Raw genomic sequence first — 21,975 nt, forward strand, 5'->3', positions numbered from 1 at the left:
CATATAACCAGACAGTACTCTAAGTGTGATTGGACCAGGGATTGACCATATAACCAGACAGTACGCTAAGTGTGACTGGACCAGGGATTGACCATATAACCAGACAGTACTCTAAGTGTGACTGGACCAGGGATTGACCATATAACTGGACAGTACTCTAAGTGTAACAGGACCAGGGATTGACCATATAACTGGACAGTACTCTAAGTGTGATAGGACCAGGGATTGACCATATAACCAGACAGTACTCTAAGTGTGATAGGACCAGGGATTGACCATATAACTGGACAGTACTCTAAGTGTGATTGGACCAGGGATTGACCATATAACCGGACAGTACTCTAAGTGTGATTGGACCAGGGATTGACCATATAACTGGACAGTACTCTAAGTGTGATTGGACCAGGGATTGACCATATAACCGGACAGTACTCTAAGTGTGATAGGACCAGGGATTGACCCTATAACTGGACAGTACTCTAAGTGTGATTGGACCAGGGATTGACCATATAACTGGACAGTACTCTAAGTGTGATTGGACCAGGGATTGACCATATAACTGGACAGTACTCTAAGTGTGATAGGACCAGGGATTGACCATATAACTGGACAGTACTCTAAGTGTGATTGGACCAGGGATTGACCATATAACTGGACAGTACTCTAAGTGTGATAGGACCAGGGATTGACCATGTAACCAGACAGTACTCTAAGTGTGATTGTACCAGGGATTGACCATATAACTGGACAGTACTCTAAGTGTGATTGGACCAGGGACTGACCATATAACTGGACAGTACTCTAAGTGTGATTGGACCAGGGATTGAATCACCTGATTCAGAGTGCTAGATGTTACCTACTCTGAACATTTTCTTGTAACAGTAATTCCCTTACCCATCTTAATAACAATATTATCTATGTGTTCTGACCGTGATAAAGCTGCTTCCAACATGACACCTTGTAGTTTGTTTTTTTCACTTGCTCTACATGTATTCTATTCATCGACAAATTCAATTGGGGATCATCACAGCAAGCATATATCTTCAACCAAATACAATACATTCAGTTTAAGAAATGTTCAACAGCAATTTTGTTCATATCAACCCACTCAGACACTATTCTTAGTTCACTGCTCAGTACATCTGTTAGCTCGTTACATTCTGATGCCGCGCTATACATTGTAGAGTCGTCATCATACATGACCACTCTTGCTTTGTTCATTACTGAAGTTAAATCATTAGTAAAGATTGAGAAGTGTTCCTAGGCAGCTTCCTTGAGGAACACCGGAGTGTATATATTTACTGTTTGAAAAGCCTTCTCTTGGATAGATGGCTTTCCATCCAGGATAGAGCTGCAGACTTAAAACCATAACATTTGAGTTGACCTAGCAACAGTTCATGATCAATTACATCAAAAGCAGCACTGAAATCCAGCAACACTGTACCAACTAACTTCTTGTCATCCACACTCTTTAACCAATCATCTGTCATTTTGTGCTAAGGCCGTACTCATAGAATGTCCTTCTTTGTATTGCATGCTGGAAAACCCATTATCAGACCATTACATGAGAAATAATCCTTGATTTTTTTTACAGGTACAATTTTTTCCAATAATTTACTACGCAGGCAGCAAGCTTATAGGATGACTATTAGGGCCAGTAAATGCTGATTTTTTTTATCCTTAGGTAGAGGAATGACCTTTGACTCTTTCCAGACCTCTGGGCACATAATTACATTCTGGTCAACCATGGAGAAACCCTGTTTAACACAAAATAGCGTTATGTACAATATCTTGGTGATGACAAAATCCACACATTCTCTCTCACTAGAATGAAAAATAAGAGTGAACATTGTGAATGGACTTCCTCTACTTATCCACACACCTCATTTACTGAAGGTAAAGGACATACAATCATGTATTTCAATAATGTGTCAGTTTACCAAAGCTTTATCATTACAGAGGCAGACAAAGTCAACCATGTAGAACAACCACAACGGGTTACATCTAGCACTTATTAAAAATATGAAAGATTGGGGGAGATATTTGGTTAGCAGTAACTCTAAGCAATTTGTCGTCCAGATGATCTGTACCAGGTGATTTGTCATCCGAAAGAAACAACAGCCGCCTTTCTACCTCTTTTTCTTTTTCTACTTTGGTGAAATTCAAACATTCCTTGCATCTCCTTCACGATACAATCTTTTATAAAGGCTATATGACATGGATCCACCAGTTGGAATCATAGCATTCCTCAACTTGTCCACTTTGCCTGTAACATATTAATTAAAGTAGTTTGTGACGTCGTATAGTTTTGTAATAAAAATACGATTCAACAAAAGAGGCGGACATTTTCGAATTCCTACCCATAATAACGTTCAATGTTCTCCACAGTTTAAACCCCCCCCATCAGCCTTTTCTTCATAAATTTGGTGCTGATATAACCCCTTCTTCTTTCCTTTGTTTAGCTTGGTCACAAAATGTCTTAATTGTCACGCCCCTGACCTGAGAGAGTCGTTTTTCTCTGTTTGGTTAGGTCAGGGTGTGACGTTGGGTGGGCATTCTATGTGTTGTATTTCTATGTTGTTTTTTTGTATTTCTTTGTTTTGGGCCGAGTATGGTTCCTAAACAGAGGCAGCTGTCTATCGTTGTCTCTGATTAGGAATCATACTTAGGCAGCCTGTTCCCCACCTGTGTTTGTGGGTTATTGTTATTTCTGTGTGTGTACGGCACAGTGCGTTACGTTTCTTGCTGCGTACCTGTTTATTGTTTTTGGTTTCTGTTTCCCTCAATAAAGATGTTGAATTACCGGCACGCTGCACCTTGGCTCCTTTATTACAGGGAATTTGAGGATTCAGAGCGTGACATTAATTTACAATAACTTTGCTTCTCAAACAGAGTGACAGATTTATCTGCTGCTTTTTTGGCATCATAACGTTGAATCATTACATTTCTCGGCTCGTCATCAATCCACGGGGCACCGTTTGACCTCACAGCGCATATTCTTAAAGGGGCGTGCTTATCAGCTTTACTCATAAATCATTTCATAAACATAACATTTAGTGACATTTCAGGATCATCCTTACTACACACTTCTAACCATTTCACATTCTTAATCTCATCCACAAATGAGTCCTGATTGAACCCTCTGGAGGACCTGCGGTAGATTACCTTAGAGCCAGCCTTTGGTATTTTAGTTTTCCTAGTGAGTTCAACCAAGTTATGATAACTACAACCTAGTGCCACTGATACAGCTTTAGAACAATGTTCAGCCATGTTAGTAAAAATAGGAGAGGAGGGGGAGGAGGCGAGGGAGGAGAGGATAGGAGGCGAGGAGAGGGAGAGAGGAGAGGAGAGGAGAGGAGAGGAGAGGAGAGGGAGAGGAGAGGAGAGGGAGGAGAGGAGAGGAGAGGAGAGGAGAGGAGAGGAGAGGAGAGGAGAGGAGAGGAGAGGAGAGGAGAGGAGAGGAGAGGAGAGGAGAGGAGAGGAGAGGAGAGGAGAGGAGAGGGGGAAGGAGGGGAAGGAAGAGAGGAAGCACCATTTTGGGGGGGAAACATAACAAACACAAATTAACCTTTTGACTTTTCAATGACTAGCTTCTGTAGACACACACAGAGTAATGATAGTGACAGGCCTCTGTAGTGAACCCTGTACTGACAGCTACACACCATGATAATGATTACAGACCAATAAACTGACTGGAGTTAATCCTCTCTCTCTTTCAGTAGCGATGATGGACACATCCTCCCTTTAACCTCTTGAGTCACACACACACACACACACACACACACACACACACACACACAGACACAGACACAGACACAGACACACACACACACACACACACACACACAGGATCAGTTTCTAAACACAGAAAATAACAATAATGGTAATGGATGATCTTTTAATTGATTTCAATGTTTTGCCCTGACTATAACTCTATAAATCACAGGAGGTTGGTGACACCTTAGTTGGGGAGGACTTGTAGTAATGGCTGGAGCAGAATCAGTGGAATGGTACATGAAACAGGAGCATCCGGATGATCCGTTGGTTGGGAACGTTGTTGTGGCTACGGGCTGGTTATCGTGATCCGTTGTTATAAGCCGTCCTCCCTTCAGCAGCCTCCACTGATACAACTACCGCTGCAACTTTCTGTTATAAATGGACAACCTCATCTCTCTCTACCTCTCCATTCCTCCATCCCTCTGTCCCTCCATCCCTCTGTCCCTCCATCCCTCTGTCCCTCCATCCCTCTGTCCAGTCATCCCTCTGTCCCTCCATCCCCCTGTCCAGTCATCCCTCTGTCCCTCCATCCCTCTGTCCCTCCATCCCTCTGTCCAGTCATCCCTCTATCCCTCTATCCAGTCATCCCTCTGTCCCTCCATCCCTCTGTCCCTCCATCCCTCTGTCCAGTCATCCCTCCATCCCTCTGTCCCTCTATCCCTCCATCCCTCTGTCCAGTCATCCCTCCATCCCTCTGTCCAGTCATCCCTCCATCCAGTCATCCCTCCATCCCTCTGTCCAGTCATCCCTCCATCCCTCTGTCCCTCCATCCCTCTGTCCAGTCATCCCTCCATCCAGTCATCCCTCCATCCCTCTGTCCAGTCATCCCTCTGTCCAGTCATCCCTCTATCCCTCCATTCCTCTGTCCCTCCATCCCTCCATCCAGTCATCCCTCCATCCCTCTATCACTCTGGCCAGTCATCCCTCCATCCCTCCATCCCTCTGTCCAGTCATCCCTCCATCCCTCCATCCCTCTGTCCAGTCATCCCTCTATCCCTCCATTCCTCTGTCCCTCCATCCCTCCATCCAGTCATCCCTCTATCCCTCCATCCAGTCATCCCTCTATCCCTCCATCCCTCCATCCAGTCATCCCTCTACCCCTCCATCCCTCCATCCAGTCATCCCTCCATCCCTCCATCCCTCTGGCCAGTCATCCCTCCATCCCTCCATCCATCTGGCCAGTCATCCCTCCGTCCCTCCATCCCTCTGGCCAGTCATCCGTCTGTCCCTCCATCCCTCTGGCCAGTCATCCCTCTGTCCCTCCATCCCTCTATCCATCCATCCCTCTGGCCAGCCATCCCTCTATCCCTCCATCCCTCTATCTCTCTATCCCTCTGGCCAGCCATCCCTCTATCCCTCCATCCCTCTATCTCTCTATCCCTCTGGCCAGTCATCCCTCCATCCTCTATTATCCATCCCTCTGTCTAGTCATCCCTTCTTCCTAGAAAGTTGTATTTCAATCCTCAGAGGAATAGAGGGATGAGAGCTCCACAATCCTGCCTCTTTGTAATTCAGTCGAAGGTGAATTGGACAGAGAGTTATTCAACAGAACAGCAAGAGGAAAAATAGCAAAAGAGCTCAAATAGTGTGCTACTGTCTGCCTGCATATTGTGGGATATCAGCCAACTCGTGGTAACTCAAGCCAGTTTACACAAACATACCTCCGATCGACCTCCACATGGACAGACAATTTGGTATCACCCGTCAATCAATCCCAGGAGAATGCCCTGTCACTCTGAGACGTACCAAATACCACACAGGGGGGAGGGAAGTGGATAAACCGTTTTGCCTTAGAACTACAAAATATGACTGTCTGATATTTGCTGTGTTACACACACACACACACACACACACACACACACACACACACACACACACACACACACACACACACACACACACACACACACACACACACACACACACACACACACTCTAATATTTTCCACATGTCCTGCTCAGTGCTCCTGGTTTTGCAGACATGCAAAGACCCTTTTATCCTTAGTTCTCTCTCTCCTTTTTCGTCCCTCTCTCTCTCTGCCCCCTCTCTCTCTCTCTCATTCTATTTGAGTATTTTTAGACATCTCTCTTGACTCTATTTCTCAGCTCTCCTTCTCCTTCTCTTCCACCCCCCTCCCACCTTTCTCTCTCTCTCTCTGTAACCCTGTTAAACTCACAGTTAATTCAATCAAAGTGCTGTATATATCTGGCTGGCAGTGTAGAGTAGAACAGCACAGAATGGTGAGTGCTGGCAATAAGATGAAGGGAAGGGGAGGACCATCCTCCTCAGTGAATTTCAGAAAAATAAAAATTGTAAAGCATTTAAAAAGTTATCCTTAATAGATATAACTATACTAAATATAATCACATATCACCAAATAATTGACTAAAACACACTTTTTTTTTTGCAAAGAATGTCTACAGCAGCCTCAACAACACTCAGCACAATGGTATAGCCGGAGGACAGCTAGCTTCTGTCCTCCTCTGGGTAGATTGACTTCAATACAAAACCTAGGAGGCTCATGGTCCTCACCTGCTTCCATAGACTTACACAGTAATTATGACAACTTCCAGTAGTTGACTCAAAGAGAGGTACAGACATTAGTTGAACACTTACTTAGCTATCAAATTGAGCTAGCAAGTTTAGCCTACTGAAAGACCCTGCTCAAACAGAGGGATGCTATGTTAGCTAGCTGGCTATAACAGAGGGATGCTATGTTAGCTAGCTGGCTGTAACAGAGGGATGCTATGTTAGCTAGCTGGCTATAACAGAGGGATGCTATGTTAGCTAGCTAGCCGTAACAGAGGGATGCTATGTTAGCTAGCTGGCTATAACAGGGAGATGCTATGTTAGCTAGTTGGCTATGACTTTCCAACACAACACTGGAACTCTTCCAAGTCAAGGTAAGCTTTTGGTTTTACTCATTTGTTTTCACCGGGGCCGCGGTGTAACTGCTAAACTGTTTACTGACTGTACAGTAACGTTACTGCATGATTGTAGCAGGTTTACTAACACATTAGTTATATAAGTTATGTTGACTATGACTTTAGCTAATATGGAGACAATGATGTAGGCTGTGTGCAGCGGTTATAATGTGGTTTGGCTTGGAAAGATTTTTTCACCTGGTCACATACAGCTAATTGTGTTGTGCCTTGAAGTCCACAAGTGAAGGGAAAAGGTGAGAGAAGGAGAGCACATAGATTAGAAAAGGAATAGAACGTGGCTGCTATGAACGTGAAATGTGTTTACTATGTGATCAGGGCTGTATTCAATCCGTCGATTTTGTTTGAAAAACGTTTCTTAAACGGAAGCAAACGGAACAAAACAATATATAAACATACCTGAATTTGTCTAAAAGAAACACTCTTTTGCAACTGTTGGACTAATGATTACACCATAGATCAGCTAGATGCAGGCAAGAGTGTACAAGGTGGTATTGAATGTGTGTCACTACCTGTCCAGGTGTCGCTGTCTGTTCATCTCAAATCTGTCTCTCGAACCTGTGTGCACTTATGTTGTAAACTTTAATTTATAGGCTAGCTTGTAGCGACCTCATGATGGTACGGGGAACATTCTAGTATCATGTAGTAGCCTAAACCTATCAATGTTACATTAAACTGGGTAAAAAGAATATGAAAATCGCCCTCCCTCATCTTAAACGGCACTGACCGCCACTGAAATGATGTTTCCCTCTGCTAGCAATGAGATAAATGATGTTGCCCTCTGCTAGCAATGAGATAAATGATGTTTCCCTCTGCTAGCAATGAGATAAATGATGTTTCCCTCTGCTAGCAATGAGCTAAATGATGTTGCCCTCTGCTAGCAATGAGATAAATGATGTTGCCCTCTGCTAGCAATGAGATAAATGATGTTTCCCTCTGCTAGCAATGAGATAAATGATGTTTCCCTCTGCTAGCAATGAGATAAATGATGTTGCCCTCTGCTGGCCATGAGATAAATGATGTTGCCCTCTGCTGGCCAGTATAGAATGTGCAGCCAGTCACACACATGACGGTGATGAGGACAACCAAAGCAACCGCTGTGTGTGTGTGTGTGTGTGTGTGTGTGTGTGTGTGTGTGTGTGTGTGTGTGTGTGTGTGTGTGTGTGTGTGTGTGTGTGTGTGCCTGCATATCTCTCTTTGGGCAAACCGTGAGAACAGAGTGGCTTCCTACCTCTTATCAGAGAGAGAATAAATGAGAGAAAGTAGTGAGAGAATATCTCTTCAGCCATCTTCTTCTCTACTGATAACTGCCGATATCTCTCTCTCTCATCTCTCTCTCTCTCCTTACCACCTCCTCCCCCTCATCTCTCTCTCCTCTCTCTCTCCTTACCCCTCCTCCCTCTCCCCTCTTCATCTCTCTCTCCTCTCTCTCTCCTTACCCTCTCCCTCTCTCCTCCTCATTTCTCTCTCTCTCCTTACCCGCTCCTTCCTCCCTCCTCCCTCTCTTCCTCTCCTTCCTCTCTCCTCTCTCCACCTCATCTCTCCCTCTCTCCCCCTCCTCCCTCTCTCCCTCTCCTCCCTCTATCCGCTCTCCACCTCATCTGTCTCTCTTCTTACCCCCTCCTCCCTCTCTGCCCCTCCTCCCTCTCTTCCACTCTCCCCCTCCTTCCTCTCTCCCCCTCCTCCCTCTCTCCACCTCATCATTCCCACTCTCCCCCTCCTCCCTCTCTCTGTGTTTGTTCAGTGCCAGGCCCATTAGAGGAAATTACACTTTTACTCTCTCCTCATTATCCTCTTATCCCCCGGGCGGGCGCACACACACACACACACACACACACACACACACACACACACACACACACACACACACACACACACACACACACACACACACACACACACACACACACACACACACACACACACACACACACACACACACACTGCCCACCCAGCCCCAGCCCTCAGCCCTCTCCCCAGTCATTGTCCCGTCTAGAGACAGTATCTTTTGGTTCCTCCAGGGATGGGTCTCATGTTTCCTCCGCTGTACCCAGGGAGGGTGAGGGGTCAGTGGGGTGTAATCTGGGCCATACTCCCCTAGCTCTGGAGGTCCTGGAGGCCCCCTGAACACAAGCCCCTATAATGATCTGCGATTAGTCTGACTGCTCTCTGACACACAAAGAGCTTCATTCTATACCTGGACCGTGTGTGTGTGTGTGTGTGTGTGTGTGTGTGTGTGTGTGTGTGTGTGTGTGTGTGTGTGTGTGTGTGTGTGTGTGTGTGTGTGTGTGTGTGTGTGTGTGTGTGTGTGTGTGTGTGTGTATTACCTTTCTTCTCTTGCGGTGTATATCTCCTATAGAGTTAGCCAGTGAGTTGGGTCCTAGTAGGGTTGAGGTGCTCTGAGGCCAGTCCACACTGACCAATGTATGCTCTCCCATTAGAACCTTCCGGACATTCTCCGCACCGGTGACCCGGATCAGGGGGCGTCCCAACAGGTGGGTCTTAAAGACATTGCCGTACTTCTGCCTCCGTGATGCATGGAACGCCGAACCCTGAAAGGGGGATAGAGGGTGAGAAGGTGTCTGTTAGGAAACATAGATCTTATTATTTTCCATCCCTTCTTCTGAGTACAAGGACTGAGAAACACACACTAACTCAACGACGAAGGACTGAGAAACACACACTAACTCAAAGACCAAGGACTGAGAAACACACACTAACTCAACGACGAAGGACTGAGAAACACACACTAACTCAAAGACCAAGGACTGAGAAACACACACTAACTCAAAGACCAAGGACTGAGAAACACACACTAACTCAACGACCAAGGACTGAGAAACACACACTAACTCAACGACCAAGGACTGAGAAACACACACTAACTCAAAGACCAAGGACTGAGAAACACACACTAACTCAAAGACCAAGGACTGAGAAACACACACTAACTCAAAGACCAAGGACTGAGAAACACACACTAACTCAAAGACCAAGGACTGAGAAACACACACTAACTCAACGACCAAGGACTGAGAAACACACACTAACTCAACGACCAAGGACTGAGAAACACACACTAACTCAACGACCAAGGACTGAGAAACACACACTAACTCAACGACCAAGGACTGAGAAACACACACTAACTCAACGACCAAGGACTGAGAAACACACACTAACTCAACGACCAAGGACTGAGAAACACACACTAACTCAACGACCAAGGACTGAGAAACACACACTAACTCAACGACCAAGGACTGAGAAACACACACTAACTCAACGACCAAGGACTGAGAAACACACACTAACTCAAAGACCAAGGACTGAGAAACACACACTAACAGCATCATCCTGGAAACCATAGACCCACTCCAATTCGCATACTGCCCAACAGATCCACAGATGACGCAATCTCTATTGCACTCCACACTGCTCTTTCCCACCTGGACAAAAGGAACACCCGATGTGAGAATGCTGTTCATCGACTACAGCTCAGCGTTCTACACCATAGTGCCCACGAAGCTCATCACTAAGCTAAGGACCCTGGGACTAAACACCTCCCTCTGTAACTGGATCCTGGACTTCCTGACGTGCTGCCCCCAGGTGGTGAGGGTAGGTAGCAACACATCTGCCACGCTGATCCTCAACACTGGGGCCCCTCAAGGGTGCATGCTCAGTCCCCTCCTGTACTCCCTGTTCACCCAGGACTGTGTGGCCAAGCACGACTCCAACACCATCATTCATTTTGCTGACGACACAACAGTGGTAGGCCTGATCCTTGACAACAATGAGACAGCCTATAGGGGAGGAGGTCAGAGACCTGGCTGTGTGGTGCCAGGACAACAACCTCTCCCTCAATGTTCGTGGACTACAGGAAAAGGAGGGCCGAACACGCCCCATTAACATCGACAGGGCTGTAGTGGAGCGGGTCGAGAGTTTCAAATTCCTTGGTGTCCACATCACCAACATATTATTATCATGGTCCAAACACACCAAGACAGTCATGAAGAGGGCACGAGAAAGCCTATTCCCCCTCAGGAAACTAAAAAGATTTGGCACCCCCAAAAAATTGTCAGAGACTTAAGTCTCCCAAGTCGTAGACTGTTCTCTCTGCTACCGCACGGTAAGCGTTACCGGAGTGCCAAGTCTAGGTCCAATAGGCTCCTTAACAGCTTCTACCCCCCAAGCCTTAAGACTGCTGAACAATTAATAAAATGGACACTGGATTATTTACGTTGAACCCCCCCATTTGTTTTTACACTGCTGTTACTCTCTGTTTATTATCTGTGTATAGTCACTTTACAAATTACCTTGACTAACCTGTACCCTTGCACATTGACTCCATAGCGGTACCACCTCTATATAGCCTTGTTATTGTTATTTTATTGTATTACTTTTTATACATTTTTTATTTAGTTTATTTAGTAAATATTTTCTTATCTCTATTTCTTGAACTGCATCGTAAGGGCTTGTAAGAAAGAATTTCACGGTAACGGCATGTGACAAATAAAATTTGATTTGACACACACATTCACTAATCCTGACCTAAAGCATCACACACATACCTATCCCTTCCTCTCTTTCTCCCTTCCTTCCCCTACTCCTCCTCCCCTCCTTTCTCTAATCCCTCCATCACTGTGTTTTGCCCCTGAGGCCCATGGCAGAGGATTATGGGAGAGGGGTGTAACAGGGAGCTAAAGAGCTCACTCACACACACACACACACACACACACACACACACACACACACACACACACACACACACTGAAAGACACACTGAAACACATATACACTGCCCCTGCCCTCTTTCACCTCCTAATCTGCCTCTAATAGTTAATAAGAGGGACCTATAGATAAGAAGAGAGAGACAGAGACAGAGACAGAGACAGAGACAGAGACAGAGACAGAGACAGAGACAGAGACAGAGAGAGAGAGAGAGAGAGAGACAGACAGAGACAGAGAGACAGAGAGAGAGAGAGATAGACAGAGACAGAGATAGACAGATACAGACAGAGACAGAGATAGACAGAGACAGACAGAGACAGAGATAGACAGACAGAGAGACAGAGAGAGAGACAGAGAGAGAGACAGAGAGAGAGAGAGAGAGAGAGAGACTCAGAGAGAAAGAGAGATAGACAGAGAGAGAGAGAGAAAGAGAGATAGACAGACAGAGACAGAGAGACAGAGAGAGAGAGATAGACAGAGACAGACAGAGAGAGACAGAGAGATGGAGAGATATAGAGACAAAGAGATGGAGAGATATAGAGACAGAGAGAGATAGAGAGAGACAGAATGGTGACATATGGACAACCCATTTTAAAACACTCTACAACACCGTTCAAATTGACACAAATGCAGAACAACGCCAAATTCATGAGAAGTTGAATGGATTAGAAAAAGCTATAAAGGACAATCAAAATCTATTGGACTCCCCAATTACTGACCAGGAGCTCTATAAGAAACTTCAGGCCCTCAAATTTAAAAAGCATGCGGACCTGATGGCATCCGAAATGAGATGCTCAAACTCACTAGTGCAACATTTCAATTGGCTGTATTAAAACTGTTTAATTTGATCCTAAGTCTAGGTTATTTCCCTGACATCTGGAACCAAGGACTCATAACCCCAATCTTTAAGAACGGAGACAAATTTGACCCTAACAATTACAGAGGCATTTGTGTGAACAGTAACCTGGGGAAGGTTTTCTGTAGTATCATCAATGTAAGAGTTCTAAACTTCCTTAATAAGCACAATGTCTTGAGTAAAAGCCAAATTGGATTTATACCAAAACATCGCACGACTGATCATATTTACACCCTACACACCCTGATAGATAAACATGTCCACCAAAATATACGCTTGCTTTATCGACTTTATCGACTGTTCTACAAAGTTATTGAAAGTGGTGTAGGGGGTAATACATCTGACATAATTAAATCAATGTATACTGGCAATACATGCATGTCAATGCTGGGTGTAGCTGGTGCATGGAAGTCAGGTGCAGGAAAGCAGAGATGAGTGGACAAAGCACTTTACTGAGGCAATATTTGAACAGAACGCAACAGCATCACAAAACAAATGCCCAAAGAACAAGTGAGGAAGCACAAAGTACAATAACCAAGTACCAAGTACCGGCTGCCAGAAAGCACGGTATAAAACAAAACCCGGCACAAACCAGCCGGAAGCGTGCCAACCTGACAATATACAATACCCCACACAGACATGGAGGGAACAGAGGGCTAAATACACATAGTAATGATGAGGAGATGAAAACCAGGTGAGAAGGAAAACAAGACAAAACAAATGGAAAACGAAAGGTGGAGCGGCGATGGCTAGAAAACCGGTGACGTCGACCGCCGAACGCCGTCCGAACAAGGAGAGGAACCGACTTCGGCGGAAGTCGTGACAGCACCCCCCCCCCTTGACATGCGGCTTCAGCAGCGTGCCGACATCGGCCTCGAGGACGACCCGGAGGGTGAGGTGCAGGGCGATTCGGATGGAGATGGTGGAACTCCCGCAGCATTAAAGGGTCCAATACGTCCTCCACCGGGACCCTGCATCTCTCCTCCGGACCGTACCCCTCCCAGTCCACCAGGTACTGAAGGCCCCTCGCCCGACGTCTCGAATCCAGTATGGCGCGAACGGAGTACGCCGGGACCCCCTCGATGTCCAGAAGGGGCGGAGGAACCTCCCGCACATCAGACTCCTGGAGCGAGCCAGCCACCACCGGCCTGAGGAGAGACACATGGAACGAGGGGTTAATACGGTAATCGGGGGGACGCTGCAACCTGTAACTCACCTCGTTCAGTCTCCTCAGGACTTTAAATGGCCCCACAAACCATGGTCCCAGCTTCCGGCAGGGCAGGCAGAGGGGCGGGTTTCGGGTCGAGAGCCAGACCTGGTCCCCCGGTGCGAACCACAGGAGGAGGAGCAGGAGGAAAGATAAACCCTCACGTCCAAAGTGGGCCACCAGTATTTCCCACTCAGACAGCGCACCGTCCGACCGATGCCTGGATGACCAGAGGAGGGAGACGTGTGGGCCCAATAGATCAGCCGGTCACGGGCAGCAGAAAGAACGTACAGACGCCCAGCGGGACACTGGAGAGGAGCGGGCTCTGCACGTAATGCCTGCTCAATGTCCGCGTCCAGCTCCTACACTACCGGTGCCTCCAGGCAGGAGGCCGGGAAGGTCGAAAGTGGGAGTGCGGTAATGGGAGCTGCTACCTAAAAGGATAAACCTCGGGTAGTAGTAAACCCTAGAAACCGCTGCACATCTTTTACCATGGGGGCAATTAGGGGGGTCACTCTCCATCTCCACCCCTGAGGTGGAAATGCGGTACCCTAGGAAGGAGACGGACTGCTGGAAGAACAGGCATTTCTCAGCTACAAAGGCTTGGAAGACTGATGGAGCATTCATCAACCCGTACAGCAAGACGAGGTACTCATAATGCCCTGAGGTAGTACTGAACGCCATCTTCCACTCGTCTCCCTCCCTCCCTCCCGAATACGCACCAGGTTGTAAGCACTCCTGAGATCCAGTTTGGTGAAGAAGCGCGCCCCGTGCATTGACTCAATCACTGTGTCCATGAGAGGTCGCGGGTAACTGTACCTCACCGTGATCTGATTGAGGCCTCGATAGTCAATACACGGGCGCAGACCTCCCTCCTTCTTCTTCACAAAAAAGAAACTCGAGGAGGCGGGTGAAGTGGAGGACCGAATGTACCCCTGATGCAGGGATTCGGAGACATATGTTTCCATAGCCGCCGTCTCCGCCTGTGACAGGGGATACATGTGACTCCTGGGAAGTGCTGTGTCTACCAGGAGATTTATCGCACAATCCCCCCCGTCGATGGGGTGGTAATTGAGTCACCTTATACTTAGAGAAGGCGAGAGCCAAATCAGCATATTCAGGGGGAATGCGCACGGTGGAGACCTGGTCTGGACCAACGGAAACCCCCTAAACACCTCCCCGAGCACTCCCGCGACCACCCCGTGAGAGCCCTCCATTGCCATGAAACAGTGGGGTCATGACAGGCTAACCAGGGTAGGCCTAGCACCACGGGAAATGCAGGATAGTCAATGAGAAAGAGACTGATTCTCTCCTTGTGACCCCCCTGCATCACCATGCCCAGGGGAGCGGTGACCTCCCTAATCAACCCTGACCCAATGGTCGACTATCTAAGGCGTGAACGGGGAAGGGCACAGCCACTGGAACAATGGGGATCCCTAAACTATGAGTGAATGCTCTGTCTATAAAATTCCCAGCCGCGCCTGAATCGACGAGCGTCTTATGCTGGGAATGCGGGGAAAACTCAGGAAACATGACATGCAAAAACAGGTGTGCAACGCAGGGCTCTGGGTGAGAATGGTGCCGACTCACCTGGGGTGACGCTAGAGCGCCCTGCCTGCTGCCTCGAACCCCAGAGGAACCAACTCGACACCGACCGGCAGTGTGCCCTCTGCGGCCACAGATGGTGCACGCGAAGGCCCCTCCTCCGGCCTCCTTAAGCGCAGCACCTCCCAGCTCCATAGGTATCGGAGCGGTGGTGCTGGGGGATGGAACCAACAGAGCCCGATCTGGACATCTGCGGGTGGCCAGCAGGTTATCCAGCCGGAAGGACAGGTCCACCAGCTGGTCAAATGTGAAGGGGTGTCCCTTCAGGCCAACTCACGACGGACATCCTCACGCAAGCTGCAGCGATAGTGGTCGATCAGGGCCCTGTTGTTCCATCCCGCTCCGGCAGCCAGGGCCCGAAAGTCCAGAGCGAACTCCTGTGCGCTCCTCGTCCCCTGCCGCAGGTGGAAGAGACGTTCACCCGCCGCTCTACCCTCGGGAAGGTGGTCGAAGACTGCCCGGAAACGACAGGTGAACTTCTCGAAGTGGAGGGACTCCTTGTCTCTCCCAGCGGTCCATTGTTTGGACGACACGGTCCATTGCGGCACCGAGATGATCCAGCATCACGGCGTGTTCCTGGACGCGCTCCTCTACCCCTATAACAGGGGCACCTGCTCCTGCTGACTCCAGCGCAGGTGGGGTATTCTGTCAATGCAGGGTGTAGCTGGTGCATGGAAGTCAGGCACAGGAGAGCAGAGATGAGTGGACAAAGCACTTTACTGAGGCAATCATATGGAAAGAATGCAACCGCGTCACAAAAACAAATGGAAAATTAAAAGTGGAGCGGCGATGGCTAGAAGACCGGTGATGTCGACCGTCGAACGCCGCCCGAACAAGGAGAGGGACCGACTTCGGTGGAAGTTGTGACAGTGCAGCATTAAAATTGGCAAGAAAATAACATAATTCTTTAAGCAGGGGCGGGGCCTTCGTCAGGGTTGCAATCTGAGCCCTGCACTCTTCAATATTTACATCAACAAATTGGCCATTATTCTAGAAAAATCCTCAGCCCTTGGTGTTAGTCTCCACAATTCAGAAGTTAAAAGCCTACTCTTCGCAGATGACCTGTGCCTGCTGTCACCCACAGCACATGGCCTACAGCAGAGCCTGGACCTGCTAGAGCAGTACTGCCAGACCTGGGCCCTTGCAGTGAACCACAAAAATACTAAAATAATGATTTTCCAGTGAAGATCCAGATCTCAGGGAATTAGATGAAAGTTCTCAAAGGGTACTAAATATATAGAGTACTGCACAAACTACAATACTTAGGTTTAAAAATAAGCTAAACTGGACACCTTAATGAGGCAGTGAATGAACTGAGAGAGAAAGCATGCAGGGCATTCTACGACATTAAAAAGCAAATTCAAATTGAAATACCTGTTAACATTTGGCTAAAACGAATTGAATATGTCATTGGACCAATTGCACTTTATGGCAGTGAGGTGTGGGGTCCACTTGCAAAACAAGATTTCATCAAATGGGACAAACACCCCATTGAAACCCTGCATGCAGAGTTCTGTAAGATTATCCTACATGTCCAGAGGAAAACTACCAACAATGCATACAGGGCAGAATTAGGCCAATATCCACTAACAATAAAAACAAAAAAAAAAGCTATTAAATATTGTAAACAGCCGAAATACAGTGACCCCCTCTCATATCATTACCAAGCCCTGCAATGCCAAGAGCTGAGCAAAGAAAAGAGTCCCTATCCAGCCCTCATCCAGCTGGTCCTGGGGCTGAGTTCACAAACCTGTTCTACTAACACACTGAAGCCTCAGGACCAGAACATCCAATCAATCAGAATAAACCAAATTACAACACAGTCAAAACAAAACTACATTGCTTATTGGGAAACACAAGCACAAACAAAATGCAGTTCTATCTGGCCCTAAATCGACAGTTTACCGTGGCTAGCTATTTGACCATGGTTACTGATCAAAACCTTAGAAAAGCCTTGACAAAGTACAGGCTCAGTGAGCACAGCCTTGCCATTGAGAAGGATAGACACAGGAAAACATGGCTCCCTGTAGAGGAAAGGCTGTGCAACCACTGCACAACAGCAGAACTTGAGACAGAGCTGCATTTCCTGACAAAATGTGAAAAATATAAAACAATTAGAGTGTCATTTCCCCAAATTTGAAACCCTTTTTCAAGGTTTCAAAGACCTCTCTGATGAGAGTAGGCTACGCGTCCTGTTGGGGGAGGACGCAGAGAGCTGTGGGTTGGCAGCGCACTACATTGCTGCCTGTCATAAGTTGAGGGACAGTGTCTGACAGACCAATCAACCTGCACATGTCCTCTACTGTATGATTATTGTTATTGTTGAATGTATGGTTATTTTTTACCCTTGGTTGTTGTTGTTACTGTTGTCCCGTTGACAATTTTGATTCTTATTATTTTCATATTGTAAATATCCAAAATAAGCTTTGGAAATATGTACATTGTTACGTCATGCCAATAAAGCAAATTTAATTGATTTGAATTGAATTGACAGAGAGAAGGAGAGATAGAGAGAGACAGAGAGATAGAGAGACAGAGAGAGAGAGATACTGAGAGATAGAGAGAGATAGAGACAGGGAGAGACAGAGAGTGATAGAGAGAGATATAGAGATAGAGAGACAGACAGAGAGAGAGACAGAGAGAGAGAGACAGAGAGAGACAGAGAGAGACAGAGAGAGAGAGAGACAGAGAGAGACAGAGAGTATACTTTAACCATTTGTACATTGTTACAACACTGTATATATACATAATATGAATGTAGAAGTGGTAGTTTTAGTAGTAGTAATAGTAGTAGTAGTAGTAACAATAGTATTAGTATTAGTATTAGTGTTAGTATTAGTACTGGTTGTAGTAGTAGTAGTAGTAGTGGTAACAGTAGTAGTAGAATTAGTACTGGTGGTGGTAGTATTAGTAGTGGTAGTAGTAGTAGTACTGTACCAGGCAGTGATGCAACCAGTCAGGTTGCTCTTGATGTTGCAGCTGTAGAACCTTTTGAGGATCTGAGGACCCATGCCATATCTTTTTAGTTTCCTGAGGGGGAATAGACTTTGTCGTGCCCTCTTCACGACTGTCTTGGTGTGTTTGGACAATTCTAGTTTGTGGTGATGTGGACACCAAGGAACTTGAAGCTTTCAACCTGTTCCACTACAGCCCCGTTGATGAGAATGGGGACATGCTCGGTCCTCCTTTTCCTGTAGTCCACAATCATCTCCCTTAGCCTTGGTTATGTTGAGGGATAGGTGGGATAGGGCAGTGTGGAGTGCAATAGAGATTACATCATTTGTGGATCTGATTGGGCAAATTGGAGTGGGTCTAGGGTTTCTGGGATAATGGTGTTGATGTGTGTCCTTACCAGCCTTTCAAAACATTTCATGGCTATGGACGTGAGTGCTACGGGTCTGTAGTCATTTAGGCAGGTTGCCTTTGTGTTCTTGGACACAGGGACTATGGTGGTCTGCTTGAAACATGTTGGTATTACAGACTCAATCAGGGACATGTTGTAAATGCCAGTGAAGACACCTGCCAGTTGGTCAGCACATGCCCGGAGCACACGTCCTGGTAATCCGTCTGGCCCCGCAGCCTTGTGAATGTTGACCTGTTTAAAGGTCTTACTTATGTCGGCTACGGAGACCATGATCACACAGTCGTCTGGAACAGCTGACGCTCTCATGCATGCCTCAGTGTTGCTTGCCTCGAAGCGAGCATAGAAGTGATTTAGCTCGTCTGGTAGGCTCGTGTCACTCGGCAGCTTGTGGCTGTGCTTCCCTTTGAAGTCTGTAAGAGTTTGCAAGCCCTGCCACACCCGACAAAGCGTCGGCGCCGGTGTAGGACGATTCAGTCATAGCCCTGTATTGACGCTTTGCCTTTTGATGGTTTGTTGGAGGGCATAGCACAATTCCTTATAAACTTCAGGGTTAGAGTCCCGCATCTTGAAAGCGGCAGCTCTACCCTTTAGCTCAGTGCGGATGTTGCAAATAATCCATAGTTTCTGGTTGGGGTATGTAAATACAGTCAATTTGGGGATGGTCAGTTAGATTCTACAGTCATTTCAGCGGCTTCTATGGTCACTTAAAGATTTGTGCCTCCGTGTGTCGCCCCACATCTCCCACAACTAAAGGGTTAACCTGTTAGGGCTAGGGGGCAGTATTGACATGGCCGGATAAAAAACGCACCCGATTTAATCTGGTTACTACTCCTGCCCAGTAACTAGAATATGCATATAATTATTGGCTTTGGATAGAAAACACCCTAAAGTTTCTAAAACTGTTTGAATGGTGTCTGTGAGTATAACAGAACTCATATGGCAGGCAAATATCTGAGAATATTCTGAACAGGAAGTTGCCTGTCTGACAAGTTGTTGTTCATCTTGGCTCTTTTTATTGAAGACTGAGGATCTTTGCTGTAATGTGACACTTCCTACGGCTCCCATAGGCTCTCAGAGCCCGGGAAAAAGCTGAATGATATCGAGGCAGCCTCTGGCTGAAACACATTATCGCGTTTGGCAAGTGGCCGATCAGAGGACAATGGGCTTAGGCGCATGCCCGAGTCGACCCCGTGCTTTATTTTCTTTCCTCTTTTTACCTAAACGCAGATTCCCGGTCGGAATATTATCGCTTTTTTACGAGAAAAATTGCATAAAAATGTATTTTAAACAGTAGTTGACATGCTTCGAAGTACGGTAATGGAATATTTAGACATTTTTTGTCACGAAATGCGCCATGCTCGTCACCCTTATTTACCCTTTCGGATAGTGTCTTGAACGCACAAACAAAACGCCGCTATTTGGATATAACAATGGATTATTTGGGACCAAACCAACATTTGTTATTGAAGTAGAAGTCCTGGGAGTGCATTCTGACGAAGAACAGCAAAGGTAATAACATTTTTCTTATAGTAAATCTGACTTTGGTGAGTGCTAAACTTGCTGGGTGTCTAAATAGCTAGCCCTGTGATGCCGGGCTATCTACTGAGAATATTGCAAAATGTGCTTTCACCGAAAAGCTATTTTAAAATCGGACATATCGAGTGCATAGAGGAGTTCTGTATCTATAATTCATAAAATAATTGTTATGTTTTTGTGAACGTTTATCGTGAGTAATTTAGTAAATTCACCGGCAGTGTTCGGTGGGAATGCTAGTCACATGCTAGTCACATGCTAATGTAAAAATCTGTTTTTTGATATAAATATGAACTTGATTGAACAAAACACGCATGTATTGTATAACATAATGTCCTAGGGTTGTCATCTGATGAAGATCATCAAAGGTTAGTGCTGCATTTAGCTGTGGTTTGGGTTTATGTGACATTATATGCTAGCTTGAAAAATGGGTGTCTGATTATTTCTGGCTGGGTACTCTGCTGACATAATCTAATGTTTTGCTTTCGTTGTAAAGCATTTTTGAAATCGGACAGTGTGGTTAGAGTAACGAGAGTCTTGTCTTTAAAATGGTGTAAAATAGTCATATGTTTGAAAAATTGAAGTTTTTGCATTTTTTAGGTATTTGAATATCGCGCCACGGGATTACACTGGCTGTTGAGTAGGTGGGACGCAAGCCCATAGAGGTTAACGCCAGCACCACTCTGCCTCTGTGTGTCGCCCCACATCTTCCAAACCGGCACCACTCTCTCAATCCTTTCTTTTACTGTCCAGTAAGAAAACTGTATCAGATATTTTACAAGAGAGGCTCAATAAAGGGGACTACTTTATTTCCAAAGCCCTAGTCCAAACAGGGTGGAAGGATAAGCAGACTTACAGTGTGCGTAGACTGGACAGGGGTGTGAGTTGGTCGGACTATAAATGGAGCCTTTGTGGAGCAAGTGGAACTGTTACAAATGACTTTTTATTAGGCCGACGGCACACACACACACACACGCACACACGCACGCACGCACGCACGCACGCACGCACGCACGCACGCACACACGCACACGCACACACACACACACACACACACACACACACACACACACACACACACACACACACACACAGGTACAGATTTACTCACACACGCACAAATACGCACACACACACACTAACACACACACACACAAAAACACAGGTCCGCATGTACTCACACACCTCTCCCACACACACACACACGCACACACACACACACACACACACACACACACACACACACACACACACACACACACACACACACACACACACACACACACACACACACACACACACAGGTACAGATTTACTCACACACCTCACACACACACACACTTGAGAACCCCAGGAAGAGTAGCTGATGGTAATAATGTAATTCTAGTCAGATCACTGGGGATGGGTTAACCCCGGAACACTGCAGGAGGGGAGTGTATGTGCGTGCGTGTGTTCGAGGGTGTGTGTGTGAGGTGTGTGTGTGTGTGTGTGTGTGTGTGTGTATCTATGTTTTGTGTGTTTAAAAGAAAGAGAGTGTGATCTCTGTCTGTCTGTCTGTCTGTCTGTCTGTCCGTCTGACATGTTTACAGGCTGACAGTACCTGGCCATGTTAACAGGCTGACAGTACCTGGCCATGTTTACAGGCTGACAGTACCTGGCCATGTTTACAGGCTGACAGGCTGACAGTACCTGGCCATGTTAACAGGCATGTCAGTCTGTCCGTCTGACATGTTTACAGGCTGACAGTACCTGGCCATGTTAACAGGCTGACAGTACCTGGCCATGTTTACAGGCTGACGGTACCTGGCCATGTTTACAGGCTGACAGTACCTGGCCATGTTAACAGGCTGACAGTACCTCTACAGGCTGACAGTACCTGGCCATGTTTACAGGCTGACAGTACCTGGCCATGTTTACAGGCTGACAGTACCTGGCCATGTTAACAGGCTGACAGTACCT

The 21,975-nt window shown here is 46.6% G+C and overlaps 1 protein-coding gene across 1 annotated transcript in view; it reads right to left on the reverse strand.

Annotated features, from left to right (window-relative positions):
* LOC106608464 (cytochrome P450 26B1) overlaps positions 1-21,975 on the reverse strand; it is a 43,198-nt gene that overhangs the window by 10,275 nt on the left and 10,948 nt on the right. Inside the window, 1 exon segment of the mRNA XM_045721449.1 lies at positions 9,048-9,272. Coding sequence (XP_045577405.1) covers positions 9,048-9,272 — 225 coding nt within the window.

The sequence above is a fragment of the Salmo salar genome, chromosome ssa07 (genome assembly GCF_905237065.1).
Source record: "Salmo salar chromosome ssa07, Ssal_v3.1, whole genome shotgun sequence".
NCBI classification, from domain to species: Eukaryota; Metazoa; Chordata; class Actinopteri; order Salmoniformes; family Salmonidae; genus Salmo; species Salmo salar.